This window comes from Ambystoma mexicanum, chromosome 12 (assembly GCF_040938575.1).
Source record: "Ambystoma mexicanum isolate Mex_15411 chromosome 12, UKY_AmexF1_1, whole genome shotgun sequence".
Classification (NCBI taxonomy): domain Eukaryota; kingdom Metazoa; phylum Chordata; class Amphibia; order Caudata; family Ambystomatidae; genus Ambystoma; species Ambystoma mexicanum.
Window position 1 is genome coordinate 1226727996 of NC_090936.1, and position 16296 is coordinate 1226744291.

The 16296-nt window shown below is 54.7% G+C and overlaps 1 protein-coding gene across 2 annotated transcripts in view; it reads left to right on the forward strand.

The window, feature by feature from the left end:
- The first annotated feature begins 2644 nt into the window (after positions 1-2644).
- Positions 2645-16296, forward strand: part of ALDH1L2 (aldehyde dehydrogenase 1 family member L2) — an 836174-nt gene continuing 822522 nt past the window's right edge. Inside the window, exon 1 of one of the 2 annotated variants that reach the window (XM_069629899.1) lies at positions 2645-2745. Coding sequence is in view for 1 of the 2 variants with exons in the window: in XM_069629898.1 (XP_069485999.1) it covers positions 3103-3156 (54 nt within the window). In the remaining variant the exon portion in view is untranslated. Of the gene's footprint in view, positions 2746-2954; positions 3157-16296 lie in introns of those variants that run through there. The other variant, XM_069629898.1, reaches the window with a different exon arrangement.

Here is a 16296-nt window from a genome sequence, read left to right on the forward strand (position 1 = left end):
TGATACTCTTCAGCTCATCCAGCCAAGAACTCGCCTAATCGATTTTGGCGATTGCAGTTTTGAATGTAATGCTCCACTTGAATGGAATACCTTGCCAATGAACATTAAAACATCCCAATCAATTCCTGTTTTTAAAAAACATGTAAAGACGTTTTTCTTCAACCTACCCAAATGGACCTTATACTTAACCTTCTACTGTTTTTCCTCAACTCTTTTGGAGCGCTCTGAGGCCTAACGGCATGTAGCGCCTTATACGAAATAAAATTAATACATTCTGGGCTGTGTCTGTGTAACCCTTCATTTTTGCTCTGCTACCTACCCATGCCTTCAAGTGGTCCCTCTCGTCATCCTCACTATCTGTTCTGTCTGTGTCCTGCTTATTGCTTTTCTTCCTATTTTCCCCTATTTTGAAAACATTTTCTCAATTATTTCCATTTTCACTAGAATGTTTTTATCTTGCTGTACATTATGCGCTTGCAAAGCTTTCTTAATCCTTTTTCCCACTCTGTCCCTTTTATTACCTGTGTTCTTCTTTTTCTCTGTATAATTATTTCCAGAGCAGCTGCTAGCTGGGCTTCTGGTCTTTGAAGATCTCCTCTCCTTTTCTCTTCAGGCCTTCTTGCTGGGTGCCTGTGAGAAACCTGAAGGTGTCTCCTGTCTAGTCCCCGAGGATCTGTCATCCAGGTGGCAAGGACATGGCCATCGCTTTTGGATCCAGTTCCTGGGGGTAGAGCAGTGCAGGAGGATCACCTGGATGAGGGGTCCTTGGGGAGTGGGACACTGACAGGTGAGGCGCCGTATACCCATTCTTTAAACACCTTTTCCCCATCCTACCACATAGTATGCTCCAAATCACTGCCCCCCTTTTCTGACACGAAAACTTTTGCACAACACGAAAGACAACGGATTAACACCAGAGCCGTTTACCTGACATGTCCCAATACAGGGGTTAGGCAACTGATCAGAATCACACACAACTAACGGCCCGTTCCCTTCCCAACAGGGATAAAAGGTGGAACACAACCGCACAACGTGAGAGCTAACTCAGCACGGCAGTTCAAGAGAAGGAGAAAGACGGCGCGAGTCGAGAGGATACCCAGGGGAGAAGTGACCTTGCCCTTATCTACAGAGACCTGCGAAGTCTCAAGAGAAGGAATCGTAAGGCCGCGGACAATAGCCAGAGTGTTTTGCTATCAGATGTCAACGGTACCCAGGCGCCTCCTCCGCTGACAGCCTAGCCAGGGAGAGATGCATGGCCCAATGGTACCGGCCTTGACTCTAATGACAAGAAAGCAAAGCAGTTAATCACAGCCAGTGAGTCGAGGGGCACGCCGATACAGAAACTGAGCTGTGTTCAATGAAAGTAGCAAGCAGCTAATTGATGTTTGAATGAACAAAGAACTATTGATATGAGGAAAGGGGAACGCCAGCATTACAGAATCGAACACCACGTGGGTGTTTGCTTGAGAAACGCTAGCCGATTACCCTGCTGTTGAACTACGGTAACCAGAAGGCCTTAGGAAAAGGGGGTCAAAGTGGTCATAAGGGGGTCTTGTCAAATCCTCCATACAGTCGAAATTCTTTGACCAGCAGAAGATTGGGAAACAAAAGGGGAACGAATACTGCATGGTAATAAGAGTGCACGCCCGGTGTGGTGTCAAGGTGGGCAGGAGTGAACCTGGCGGAGGGATGCTAACCACAGGGGACGGAAGCTGAAGTCCCATGAACATTGTGTTGTCAGGAGTGAAGCTGAAGAAGGGAGCCTGTAAATTGAAGAACGCGTAAAAGAATAGTTACCTGGGCAGCGGTGCATGTCTAAATTCGACCGAAAGACCCCAACCAGCTATGCAGTGCCCATCCGTTAGGGATTCGTTTTTTTCTGCCTACGTATGCAGGAAACAAGAGTGGGGAGAACAAACCGAGGAAGGCAGTTCGCTGCATGTGCAACAAGGTATGGAGGAGCAAAAACACCACTTGGGACGGCGTCAGAGAGCCACGTGCAGGGCATGGACAGCGGCGTGAAAGAAAGATACACTAAGTGGGGAGGTGAAAAAATACGAAAAGATGGCATTGAACTCTGTGCTCAGTGCTGGATTCTGCTTCTGTGCCTTGTGAACCTGCTATTTAAGGGCTAAATAAGCCAAAGGCACATCCTTGTGGTAGGCGTGGCTGCTTGATCCAAGCTGCCCTGCTTTGCATTTCCATAGGCCTGGGCACAATGAGCACCTAGGCGTGCTACTCCTTTGTTTCCATGCCTGCTCCGCTCCCCCTTTGAAGCGGGAAGAGTTGGGCCTCTTGGTGCACCCTGTCCAGCACAGTTGTCCATTTGGCCGTTCCCCCTCCCCCCAGCCTATGGGGGGGGCGGGTGCGCCTGTCAGTCACCCTTTTGGCTTCTTCGTTTTACCCTCTGACCACCAACTCCGGACCTGGGGCTTTTTCTCATCTTAAAAGCTCCTGGGGTGCCCCATTCCGCGGCGCAGGGGCAATGTCCCGGCAAGAGGCCGAGCTGACTGAAAACCAGATGGCAGGCCCCGTCACTGAGAGCGCGTGGGGGCGCAGGTGCGCGCCGCGAGGCCTCGGGGTCACGTCTGAGGTGACACGCCGTCACGGTGAGCGCGTGGGGGCACATGCACTGCGCAGGTGCGCCCCGCGAGGCCTGGTGACACGTACGTCCAGTCAAAGGGGAGCGCGTGGGGCACAGGCCCGGGGTCCCCGGGGTCACGCCCTGGGTGACACGCCGTCACGGTGAGCGCGTGGGGGCACAGGCACTGCGCAGATGCGCGCGTGGGGGCACAGGCCTGGGGGCAAGCCCTGGGCGACACGCCGTCAACTGCCGCGGCTGTCAGCCATCAGGCCCACGCATGCGCCGTGGCGTCAGTGCGCGTGTGCCTGGCACGCGGCCAGCGGGGGCGGGGCGGGCTTGCGTCAGCCGGCGCCGGGCCTCTCCGCCCCTTTCCTCCCTCCCTCCCTGGCAGGGCTCCTTCTCCCCCTCTGCCGCCTGGGAAGCCCGGGCCGTGCGCGAAGCCCCTCAGAACCCCGGCAGCAGCAGCGCGAGCCCCCGCGAGGAGACCGAGCGCCCCCTCCCCGACCTCTGCCGCCGCCATGCTGTGGAGAGCCAACCAGGCCCTGCGGAGGAAGTTCTCCACCGCCACCACGGTGAGTCCCGCCGCGGCTGCCTGCCTGCCTGGCTGCCCGCGGCACGTGTACATGTGCGCGGCACATGCGCCGGGGCTGCTGCCAGTCCTGCCGTGTACCTGACAGCTGTCAATGCTGATGTGTACTCTGTGTGCACGCACCCTGCCTGCTGTCAGCGCCACTCCGTGTGTGCACGCACCCTGCCTGCTGTCAGCGCCACTCCATGTGTGCACGCACCCTGCCTGTCAGCGCCACTCCGTGTGTGCACGCACCCTGCCTGCTGTCAGCGCCACTACATGTGTGCACGCACCCTGCCTGCTGTCAGCGCCACTCCACACGCACCCTGCCTGCTGTCAGCGCCACTCCGTGTGCACGCACCCTGCCTGCTGTCAGCGCCACTCCATGTGTGCACGCACCCTGCCTGCTGTCAGCGCCACTCCGTGTGCACGCACCCTGCCTGCTGTCAGCGCCACTCCATGTGTGCACGCACCCTGCCTGCTGTCAGCGCCACTCCATGTGTGCACGCACCCTGCCTGCTGTCAGCGCCACTCCATGTGTGCACGCACCCTGCCTGCTGTCAGCGCCACTCCATGTGTGCACGCACCCTGCCTGCTGTCAGCGCCACTTCATGTGTGCACGCACCCTGCCTGCTGTCAGCGCCACTCCGTGTGCACGCACCCTGCCTGCTGTCAGCGCCACTCCATGTGTGCACGCACCCTGCCTGCTGTCAGCGCCACTCCATGTGTGCACGCACCTGCACGCACCCTGCCTGCTGTCAGCGCCACTCCGTGTGCACGCACCCTGCCTGCTGTCAGCGCCACTCCGTGTGCACGCACCCTGCCTGCTGTCAGCGCCACTCCGTGTGTGCACGCACCCTGCCTGCTGTCAGCGTCACTCCATGTGTGCACGCACCCTGCCTGCTGTCAGCGCCACTCCATGTGCGCACTCACCCTGCCTGCTGTCAGCGCCACTCCATGTGCGCACGTACCCTGCCTGCTGTCAGCGCCACTCCATGTGTGCACGCACCCTGCCTGCTGTCAGTGCTCCCGTGTGCACAGGTACACACACCCTGTCAATACTGATGTGTTCTTGTGCACGCACCCTGCCTGCTGTCAGTGCCACTCAATATGTGCATATACACCCTGGCTGCACTGTCAGTGGTGCTCTGTTAAGGCACGTGCATCCTGTGATGTCCGTATACAAGTACATTCCCACTGACTGTTCCCAGGCACATGCAGTCTGGCTGCTACCGGCGATGCTGTGTAGAGGTGTGTGCTCCTTGATTAGTGTCAGTGCTGCTGTACAGGGTCATGCCCCTTCACTGCTGCCGGTGCTGCTGTGTAGAGGTGCGTGCTCCTTGATTAGTGTCAGTGCTGCTGTACAGGGTCATGCCCCTTCACTGCTGCCGGCGCTGCTGTGTAGAGGTGCGTGTTCCTTGATTAGTGTCAGTGCTGCTGTACAGGGTCATGCCCCTTCACTGCTGCCGGCGCTGCTGTGTAGAGGCGCGTGCTCCTTGATTAGTGTCAGTGCTGCTGTACAGGGTCATGCCCCTTCACTGCTGCCTGTTCTGCTGTGTAGCGGCGCGTGCTCCTTGATTAGTGTCAGTGCTGCTGTACAGGGTCATGCCCCTTCACTGCTGCCGGTGCTGCTGTGTAGAGGCGCGTGCTCCTTGATTAGTGTCAGTGCTGCTGTACAGGGTCATGCCCCTTCACTGCTGCCTGTTCTGCTGTGTAGAGGCGCGTGCTCCTTGATTAGTGTCAGTGCTGCTGTACAGGGTCATGCCCCTTCACTGCTGCCGGCGCTGCTGTGTAGAGGTGCGTGCTCCTTGATTAGTGTCAGTGCTGCTGTACAGGGTCATGCCCCTTCACTGCTGCCGGCGCTGCTGTGTAGAGGCGCGTGCTGCTTGATTAGTGTCAGTGCTGCTGTACAGGGTCATGCCCCTTCACTGCTGCCTGTTCTGCTGTGTAGAGGCGCGTGCTCCTTGATTAGTGTCAGTGCTGCTGTACAGGGTCATGCCCCCTGACTGCTACCGGCGCTGCTGTGTAGAGGTGCGTGCTCCTTGATTAGTGTCAGTGCTGCTGTACAGGGTCATGCCCCTTCACTGCTGCTGGTCCTGCTGTGTAGAGGCGCGTGCTCCTTGATTAGTGTCAGTGCTGCTGTACAGGGTCATGCCCCTTCACTGCTGCCGGTGCTGCTGTGTAGAGGTGCGTGCTCCTTGATTAGTGTCAGTGCTGCTGTACAGGGTCATGCCCCTTCACTGCTGCCGGCGCTGCTGTGTAGAGGTGCGTGTTCCTTGATTAGTGTCAGTGCTGCTGTACAGGGTCATGCCCCTTCACTGCTGCCGGCGCTGCTGTGTAGAGGCGCGTGCTCCTTGATTAGTGTCAGTGCTGCTGTACAGGGTCATGCCCCTTCACTGCTGCCTGTTCTGCTGTGTAGCGGCGCGTGCTCCTTGATTAGTGTCAGTGCTGCTGTACAGGGTCATGCCCCTTCACTGCTGCCGGTGCTGCTGTGTAGAGGTGCGTGCTCCTTGATTAGTGTCAGTGCTGCTGTACAGGGTCATGCCCCTTCACTGCTGCCGGCGCTGCTGTGTAGAGGTGCGTGTTCCTTGATTAGTGTCAGTGCTGCTGTACAGGGTCATGCCCCTTCACTGCTGCCGGCGCTGCTGTGTAGAGGCGCGTGCTCCTTGATTAGTGTCAGTGCTGCTGTACAGGGTCATGCCCCTTCACTGCTGCCTGTTCTGCTGTGTAGCGGCGCGTGCTCCTTGATTAGTGTCAGTGCTGCTGTACAGGGTCATGCCCCTTCACTGCTGCCGGTGCTGCTGTGTAGAGGCGCGTGCTCCTTGATTAGTGTCAGTGCTGCTGTACAGGGTCATGCCCCTTCACTGCTGCCTGTTCTGCTGTGTAGAGGCGCGTGCTCCTTGATTAGTGTCAGTGCTGCTGTACAGGGTCATGCCCCTTCACTGCTGCCGGCGCTGCTGTGTAGAGGTGCGTGCTCCTTGATTAGTGTCAGTGCTGCTGTACAGGGTCATGCCCCTTCACTGCTGCCGGCGCTGCTGTGTAGAGGCACGTGCTGCTTGATTAGTGTCAGTGCTGCTGTACAGGGTCATGCCCCTTCACTGCTGCCTGTTCTGCTGTGTAGAGGCGCGTGCTCCTTGATTAGTGTCAGTGCTGCTGTACAGGGTCATGCCCCCTGACTGCTACCGGCGCTGCTGTGTAGAGGTGCGTGCTCCTTGATTAGTGTCAGTGCTGCTGTACAGGGTCATGCCCCTTCACTGCTGCCGGCGCTGCTGTGTAGAGGTGTGTGCTCCTTGATTAGTGTCAGTGTTGCTGTACAGGGTCATGTCCCCTGACTGCTGCCGGCACTGCTGTGTAGAGGGGCGTGCTCCTTGATTAGTGTCAGTGCTGCTGTACAGGGTCATGCCCCCTGACTGCTACCGGAGCTGCTGTGTAGAGGCGCGTGCTCCTTGATTAGTGTCACTGCTGCTGTACAGGGTCATGCCCCCTGACTGCTACCGGCGCTGCTGTGTAGAGGCGCGTGCTCCTTGATTAGTGTCAGTGCTGCTGTACAGGGTCAAGCCCCCTGGCTGCTACCGGCGCTGCTGTGTAGAGGGACGTGCTCTCGTCAGTGCTGCTGTACAGGGTCATGCCCCTTCACTGCTGCCGGCGCTGCTGTGTAGAGGTGTGTGCTCCTTGATTAGTTTCAGTGCTGCTGTACAGGGTCATGCCCCCTGGCTGCTACCGGCGCTGCTGTGTAGAGGCGCGTGCTCCTTGATTAGTGTCAGTGCTGCTGTACAGGGTCATGCCCCTTCACTGCTGCTTGTTCTGCTGTGTAGAGGCGCGTGCTCCTTGATTAGTGTCAGTGCTGCTGTACAGGGTCATGCCCCTTCACTGCTGCCGGCGCTGCTGTGTAGAGGTGCGTGCTCCTTGATTAGTGTCAGTGCTGCTGTACAGGGTCATGCCCCTTCACTGCTGCCTGTTTTGCTGTGTAGAGGCGCGTGCTCCTTGATTAGTGTCAGTGCTGCTGTACAGGGTCGTGCCCCCTGACTGCTACCGGCACTGCTGTGTAGAGGCGCGTGCTCCTTGATTAGTGTCAGTGCTGCTGTACAGGGTCATGCCCCCTGACTGCTACCGGCGCTGCTGTGTAGAGGCGCGTGCTCCTTGATTAGTGTCAGTGCTGCTGTACAGGGTCATGCCCCCTGACTGCTACCGGCGCTGCTGTGTAGAGGCGCGTGCTCCTTGATTAGTGTCAGTACTGCTGTACAGGGTCGTGCCCCTTCAATGCTGCCGGTGCTGCTGTGTAGAGGCGCGTGCTCCTTGATTGGTGTCAGTGCTGCTGTACAGGGTCATGCCCCCTGACTGCTACGGCGCTGCTGTGTAGAGGCGCGTGCTCCTTGATTAGTGTCAGTGCTGCTGTACAGGGTCATGCCCCTTCACTGCTGCTTGTTCTGCTGTGTAGAGGCGCGTGCTCCTTGATTAGTGTCAGTGCTGCTGTACAGGGTCATGCCCCTTCACTGCTGCCGGCGCTGCTGTGTAGAGGTGCGTGCTCCTTGATTAGTGTCAGTGCTGCTGTACAGGGTCATGCCCCTTCACTGCTGCCTGTTTTGCTGTGTAGAGGCGCGTGCTCCTTGATTAGTGTCAGTGCTGCTGTACAGGGTCATGCCCCCTGACTGCTACCGGCGCTGCTGTGTAGAGGCGCGTGCTCCTTGATTAGTGTCAGTGCTGCTGTACAGGGTCATGCCCCCTGACTGCTACCGGCGCTGCTGTGTAGAGGCGCGTGCTCCTTGATTAGTGTCAGTGCTGCTGTACAGGGTCATGCCCCCTGACTGCTACCGGCGCTGCTGTGTAGAGGCGCGTGCTCCTTGATTAGTGTCAGTACTGCTGTACAGGGTCGTGCCCCTTCAATGCTGCCGGTGCTGCTGTGTAGAGGCGCGTGCTCCTTGATTGGTGTCAGTGCTGCTGTACAGGGTCATGCCCCTTCACTGCTGCTTGTTCTGCTGTGTAGAGGCGCGTGCTCCTTGATTAGTGTCAGTGCTGCTGTACAGGGTCATGCCCCTTCACTGCTGCCGGCGCTGCTGTGTAGAGGCGCGTGCTCCTTGATTAGTGTCAGTGCTGCTGTACAGGGTCATGCCCCTTCACTGCTGCCTGTTTTGCTGTGTAGAGGCGCGTGCTCCTTGATTAGTGTCAGTGCTGCTGTACAGGGTCATGCCCCTTCACTGCTGCTTGTTCTGCTGTGTAGAGGCGCGTGCTCCTTGATTAGTGTCAGTGCTGCTGTACAGGGTCATGCCCCTTCACTGCTGCCGGCGCTGCTGTGTAGAGGCGCGTGCTCCTTGATTAGTGTCAGTGCTGCTGTACAGGGTCATGCCCCTTCACTGCTGCCTGTTTTGCTGTGTAGAGGCGCGTGCTCCTTGATTAGTGTCAGTGCTGCTGTACAGGGTCATGCCCCCTGACTGCTACCGGCGCTGCTGTGTAGAGGCGCGTGCTCCTTGATTAGTGTCAGTGCTGCTGTACAGGGTCATGCCCCCTGACTGCTACCGGCGCTGCTGTGTAGAGGCGCGTGCTCCTTGATTAGTGTCAGTACTGCTGTACAGGGTCGTGCCCCTTCAATGCTGCCGGTGCTGCTGTGTAGAGGCGCGTGCTCCTTGATTGGTGTCAGTGCTGCTGTACAGGGTCATGCCCCCTGACTGCTACGGCGCTGCTGTGTAGAGGCGCGTGCTCCTTGATTAGTGTCAGTGCTGCTGTACAGGGTCATGCCCCCTGACTGCTACCGGCGCTGCTGTGTAGATGTGCATGTCCCCTGACTGCATTGTATGTAACGGGGATCGGGACATATGGTATGCATATTGTCTGTCATTTTTGCTGTATATGGGCCAGATTAGTGCCCTGTCTGCCCTGCTGCGCACAGGGCATGGCGCGGCGCATACGCCCTGACTCGTGTGCAGAGAGCCTGGTTACTGGCGCGTCCTATTACAATAACTGAATTGCGTGTTGATGTCTTAATAATATCTCGGGTTTATTCATAATATCAACCTCTGAAGGATGGAAGGTTGAGTTGCAGTCAGAGGTAGTCAAGCCTGTGGCCAGAAGGTTGCACGCACACATATCTGCCCGGCCGGTGCATTAGCTCCATGAGGTATCTCATCAGCTGGAGCTATAGTGATTATCAGCAAGCAGTTCTTTTATTTCAAGCCGTAGGAATGGCTTGGCCTGGAGCAGCGTGGCAGGGTCAGTGAGGCAGGAATTGCAGTGCTTGCAGAACACACATTCCCGGGGCTCGCGGCCTCCGGGTATTATTAGTACGCAGAGCATGTGGGGGGGAGGGGGGGGGCGCCGGAGAGTGGGCCGAGGCTACACATCCAATTCAATGTATCATGGCCTCACTCATTCTGCTGGCATTACCGCCGGAATGTGACTACGCTAGGAAGGGTGTTTTCAAGCCCAGTTTTTGGAGTACGTCGTATTGCATGAAGATATTGGACTCATTCTTGTGGTGGTAATAATACCGCTGGGACTTTTTTGCTGGTATAGTGGAAGAGGTGTCTTAGGCAACATGCTAGCGGTATCTTCTCCACATTTCCTTCAGTGCGGAAATTCAGCGGTACAGAAAAGTGGTAGTAAAGGAACGGGAATTACTACCACGTAACTGCCATGTTGAACCCGCCCAGTCAAGCAGAGAGGGTGTAAACAGTGCATGGTCTCAGCCAGGAGCATAGCAATCCACGTGAGAATTTGTGGAGTGCGAAGCTAGCGCTGTGAAGCAAGGAGCACTCTAACGAGGAGGGGGTCCCCTTTCCCTAGGTCAAAAAAGTGCCGGCCCCACACGTGGGCAGTGCCCACCCCGCTCTATCCTTTGCGCACATGCGATGTGCCTGGCAGTGCATGCCCTGCGAGCCGGCCCACACCCGGTGCCGGCCCCAGATGCCCGCTCCGCCCTGTCCTTTGGCAGTGCATGCCCTGCGTTTGCGAGCCGGCCCACACGCCACGTCGAGGCGCCGGCAGGGGAGCTTGACTCAAGCGCGCCTTGGAATTGCATCAGCACACGCCGCGCATGGGAGCGCGACACGTTGCAGGCAGCAGCAGAGGGCCGCACAGCCCGCCACTGTGCACTGAGCCCACCATTGCCCTCTCGGACCCTTCTGCGAAACAGCAACTGCTTTTCCACACTGGCTCCTACGAGGCCAAGGCTTGTTCTGTGTTCCACACAATGGAAGCCTTGCTTTGGAAAGTTAATCCTTTGTTTATAGGTAAGAGCACACGTGGCTGTATTGAGAGAACTTTTTAGACTCCAGTTGAAATCTTTTTTTAAATGAAAAGGGTGTGACCTGAGAGGCCTGTTCTGAGATCTAGTGCCCTCTTATGGGTGGCGAGAAGGCCCGTTGATCTGAGTATCGGGTGTGCTGGTGCCCTGCCCACTATTGGCACACACTCAGCAGTGGGCAGTGTAATGTTGCACCCAGTTTCGCAGCTGGGTCTGCTGTCTCATTGAGCCCAGTTAAATCATTGGAACCGCTTCACTACACTATGGCATTTAATGTGGTATTAAACTGGCCACTAGTGTATAGCCCCATCACACGCCTGAGTGAGAGAGCCTATCAACGAGTTCATAAGATACATTCCTGCCACAGCATGTTCTGATCTTAATACGACTGCTATATTAAAACGCCTGGAGGGCAGGGTGACATATAGAACGCTATGGTATTCTTATAATTCTGTCTAACCGGCAGTAGGCAATGTGGGAGCACCTGGATTCTCGGTGCTTCTGGCGCTTTTGCCAGAGAGAGGCGTCTCTCAGCAGAGCACATGGTTATCAGTGAGAAGCAGCACACGTCGAAGGTCATGCAGCATCTGCTGTCGAGACAGCATCTCATCCAGGTGTGCATATTGCTGCTGATGAGACAGCATCTCGTGCATATTGCTGCTAGGTGCCAGCATCTCATCCAGGTGTGCATATTGCTGCTAGGAGTCAGCATCTCATCCAGGTGTACACATTGCTGCTAGGAGTCAGCATCTCACCCAGGTGTACATATTACTGCTAGGAGCCAGCATCTCATCCAGGTGTGCATATTGCTGCTAGGAGTCAGCATCTCATCCAGGTGTGCATATTGCTGCTAGGAGTCAGCATCTCATCCAGGTGTGCATATTGCTGCTAGGAGTCAGCATCTCATCCGGGTGTACATATTGCTGCTAGGAGTCAGCATCTCACCCAGGTGTACACATTGCTGCTAGGAGCCAGCATTTCACCCGGGTGTACACATTGCTGCTAGGAGTCAGCATCTCACCCGGGTGTACATATTGCTGCTAGGAGTCAGCATCTCACCAGGGTGTACATATTGCTGCTAGGAGTCAGCATCTCACCCAGGTGTACATATTGCTGCTAGGAGACAGCTTCTCACCCAAGTGTACATATTGCTGCTACGAGTCAGCATCTCACCCAGGTGTACACATTGCTGCTAGGAGCCAGCATCTCACCCAAGTATACATATTGCTGCTAGGAGCCAGCATCTCACCCAAGTATACATATTGCTGCTAGGAGCCAGCATCTCACCCAAGTGTACATATTGCTGCTTGGAGTCAGCATCTCACTAGGAGCTGGCAGAATCTCACCCAGGTGTACATATTACTGCGGATGAGACAGCATCTCACTCAGATGTACATATTGCTGCCAGGAGCCAGCATCTCATCCAGGTGTACATATTGCTGCCGATGAGACAGCATCTCACTCAGATGTACATATTGCTGCTAGGAGCTAGAATCTCATCCAGGTGTACATATTGCTGCTAGGAGTCAGCATCTCACCCAGGTGTACATATTGCTGCTAGGAGTCAGCATCTCACCCTAGTATACATATTGCTGCTAGGAGTCAGCATCTCACCCAGGTCTACATATTGCTGCTAGGAGTCAGCATCTCACCCAGGTGTACACATTGCTGCTAGGAGCCAGCATCTCACCCAAGTATACATATTGCTGCTAGGAGCCAGCATCTCACCCAGGTGTACATATTACTGCTTGGAGTCAGCATCTCACTAGGAGCTGGCAGAATCTCACCCAGGTGTACATATTGCTGCGGATGAGACAGCATCTCACTCAGATGTACATATTGCTGCTAGGAGCCAGCATCTCATCCAGGTGTACATATTGCTGCGGATGAGACAGCATCTCACTCAGATGTACATAATGCTGCTAGGAGCTAGAATCTCATCCAGGTGTACATATTGCTGCTAGGAGTCAGCATCTCACCCAGGTGTACATATTGCTGCTGATGAGACAGCATCTCACTCAGATGTACATATTGCTGCTTGGAGTCAGCATCTCACCCAGGTTTACATATTGCTGCTAGGAGCTGGCATCTCACCCATGTGTACATATTGCTGCTAGGAGCTGGCAGAATCTCACCAAGGTGTACATATTGCTTCTGATGAGACAGCATCTCACCCAGGCGTACATATTGCTGCTAGGAGTCAGCATCTCACCCGGGTGTACATATTGCTGCTAGGAGTCAGAATCTCACCCGGGTGTACATATTGCTGCTAGGAGTCAGTATCTCACCCGGGTGTACATATTGCTGCTAGGAGTCAGCATCTCACCCGGGTGTATATATTGCTGCTAGGAGACAGCATCTCACCCATGTGTACATATTGCTGTTAGGAGTCAGCATCTCACCCAGGTGTACATATTGCTGCTAGGAGTCAGCATCTCACCCAAGTATACATATTGCTGCTAGGAGTCAGCATCTCACCCAGGTGTACATATTGCTGCTAGGAGTCAGCATCTCACCCAAGTATACATATTGCTGCTAGGAGTCAGCATCTCACCCAGGTGTACATATTGCTGCTAGGAGTCAGCATCTCACCCAGGTGTACATATTGCTGCTAGGAGCCAGCATCTCACCCAGGTGTACACATTGCTGCTTGGAGCCAGCATCTCACTAGGAGCTGGCAGAATCTCACCCAGGTGTACATATTGCTGCTGATGAGACATCATCTCACTCAGATGTACATATTGCTGCTTGGAGTCAGCATCTCACCCAGGTTTACATATTGCTGCTAGGAGCTGGCATCTCACCCATGTGTACATATTGCTGCTAGGAGCTGGCAGAATCTCACCAAGGTGTACATATTGCTTCTGATGAGACAGCATCTCACCCAGGCGTACATATTGCTGCTAGGAGTCAGCATCTCACCCGGGTGTACATATTGCTGCTAGGAGTCAGAATCTCACCCGGGTGTACATATTGCTGCTAGGAGTCAGTATCTCACCCGGGTGTACATATTGCTGCTAGGAGTCAGCATCTCACCCGGGTGTATATATTGCTGCTAGGAGACAGCATCTCACCCATGTGTACATATTGCTGTTAGGAGTCAGCATCTCACCCAGGTGTACATATTGCTGCTAGGAGTCAGCATCTCACCCAAGTATACATATTGCTGCTAGGAGTCAGCATCTCACCCAGGTGTACATATTGCTGCTAGGAGTCAGCATCTCACCCAAGTATACATATTGCTGCTAGGAGTCAGCATCTCACCCGGGTGTACATATTGCTGCTAGGAGTCAGAATCTCACCCAGGTGTACATATTGCTTCTGATGAGACAGCATTTCACTCAGATGTACATATTGCTGCTGTACATATTGCTGCCAGGAGCCAGCATCTCACACAGGTGTACATATTGCTGCTAGGAGCTGGCAGAATCTCACCCAGGTGTACATATTGCTGCGGATGAGACAGCATCTCACTCAGATGTACATATTGCTGCTAGGAGGCAACAGCTCACCCAGGTGTACATAGTGCTGCTAGGAGGCAGCATCTCACCCAGGTGTACATGGTGCTGCTAGGAGTCAGCATCTCACCCAGGTGTACATATTGCTGCTAGGAGCCAGAATCTCACCCAGTTGTACATAGTGCTGCTAGCAGGCAGCATCTCACCCAGGTGTACATAGTGCTGCTAGGAGTCAGCATCTCATCCAGGTGTACATATTGCTGCTAGGAGCCAGCATCTCACCCAGGTGTACATATTGCTGCTGATGAGACAGCATCTCACTCAGATGTACATATTGCTGCTAGGAGCCAGCATCTCACCCAGGTGTACATATTGCTGCTAGGAGCTGGCAGAATCTCACGCAGGTGCACATATTGCTGCGGATGAGACAGCATCTCACTCAGATGTACATATTGCTGCTAGGAGACAGCATCTTACCCATGTGTACATATTGCTGCTAGAGGCAGCATCTCACCCAGGTGTACATATTGCTGTCAGGATCCAAGATTGGAAACATTGGAATCGCTGGCGGTTCCGGCGGAGAACGGTCTAGTCCTCACCCAACATGGCGCCGGAGCTTATATAATCTGGCTCCGCCCACTTCTCGGCGCATTGTATCTGTTGTTTCACTCTCTCAACGCTCCGACTTTTGGATTATCGCCATCCCGTGTATTACTCTTCTAGTCTTTATTCCCCTTGTTCCTTCCCTGTATCTCTTTTCCTCTATCTTTACTGTTGTCTTCGTGCTCGCTAACTTTCTACTTTTTGTTTGAGGTTGCCGCTGCTAATTCTGGTACGGTGCCTCTCCGCTTCCCTGTTCTTCCCTCGCTCTAACTTTCAATCTACCTTTTTTCTTAACGCCACTGCTGCCTGGTCTGCATCCTTACTCCGGCCGCGAGGCTGCTTCTTCGCACTGTGCTCCGCGTCCATGAACAGGAGCTTCCCAGCTGGTCTCGCTATCGGCTGTTCTCTCAGCCCTTCTGTCTGGTGTTTTCTTTCTTTAACGGGCGCGGAGGCGCTGCGCTTCGCCGCTTCTGCGTTCCCTTGAGCCCCTGTTGCTAATCCTACCTTCCTGCCTTTTCGGCGTGCTGCCTTCCGGCGGGTTGTTCCTTTCCTCTCCGCCGTGGTGGTTCAGCGCTGCTTCTGAATACTTGGGGCATTCCTGCTTTCGTCTCCCTGACTTGGCACAGTAGTCCCTTCTTGTTGTATCTAACTCCTGTGTATCTTTTCTTTACTATACCTTCCCTTAACTACCTTTCTCCCAGGGTCTGATACCCTTCCACTCCGTATCTTGGCATTTGCTTCTTGGATTCCTGCCTTCAGCTACACTGAGTACGTCATCATACCTGGTATCTTGGAACTGCAACCTAAAGATCTGTACCATCTAAAGGACCTGTCTTCTGAACCCATCTACGGACTAGGGTTTTTTCTGCCTTCAGGCTTTTTTCCCTAGAGCTGAGGCTGGCCCCCTGGGGTTCCCCGGTGACAGGTCCACTCCTCTGTCAAGGTGGCCTCCGGAGGGGCCAGACCTTACCTTCACGGAAAGAAGACCAGAACACCGAAAGGCAAGGGGCCAGGGGCTAAGGAGAAGCCAGGAAGATTGAGACGGACTCTTGTGAACTTACCTCGGAGGAGTCCGGTGAGGAGAAAGGGGAGGTGGACTCGGATCTTGACAATTGCTGCTAGGAGGCAGCATCTCATCCAGGTACACATTGCTGCTAGGAGTCAGCATCTCACCCAGGTGTACATATTGCTGCTAGGAGTCAGCATCTCACCCAGGTGTACATATTGCTGCTAGAGGCAGCATCTCACCCAGGTGTACACATTGCTGCTAGGAGTCAGCATCTCACCCAGGTGTACATATTGCTGCTATGAGACAGCATCTCACCCAGGTGTGCATATTGCTGCTAGGAGCCAGCATCTCACCCAGGTGTACATATTGCTGCTAGGAGCCAGCATCTCACCCAGGTGTCCACATTGCTGCTAGGAGTCAGCATCTCACCCAGGTGTACATATTGCTGCTAGAGGCAGCATCTCACCCAGGTGTACACATTGCTGCTAGGAGACAGCATCTCACCCAGGTGTACAAATTGGTGCTAGGAGTCCGCATCTCACCCAGGTGTACATATTGCTGCTAGGAGTCAGCATCTCACCCAGGTGTACATATTGCTACTAGGAGGCAGCGTCTCATCCAGGTGTACACATTGCTGCTAGGAGACAGCTTCTCACCCAGGTGTACATATTGCTGCGGATGAGACAGCATCTCACCCAGGTGTACATATCACTGTTAGGAGCCAGCATCTCACCCAGGTGTACATAGTGCTGCTAGGAGGCAGCATCTTATCCAGGTGTACATATTGCTGCTAGGAGTCAGCATCTCACCCGGGTGTACATATTGCTGCTAGGAGCC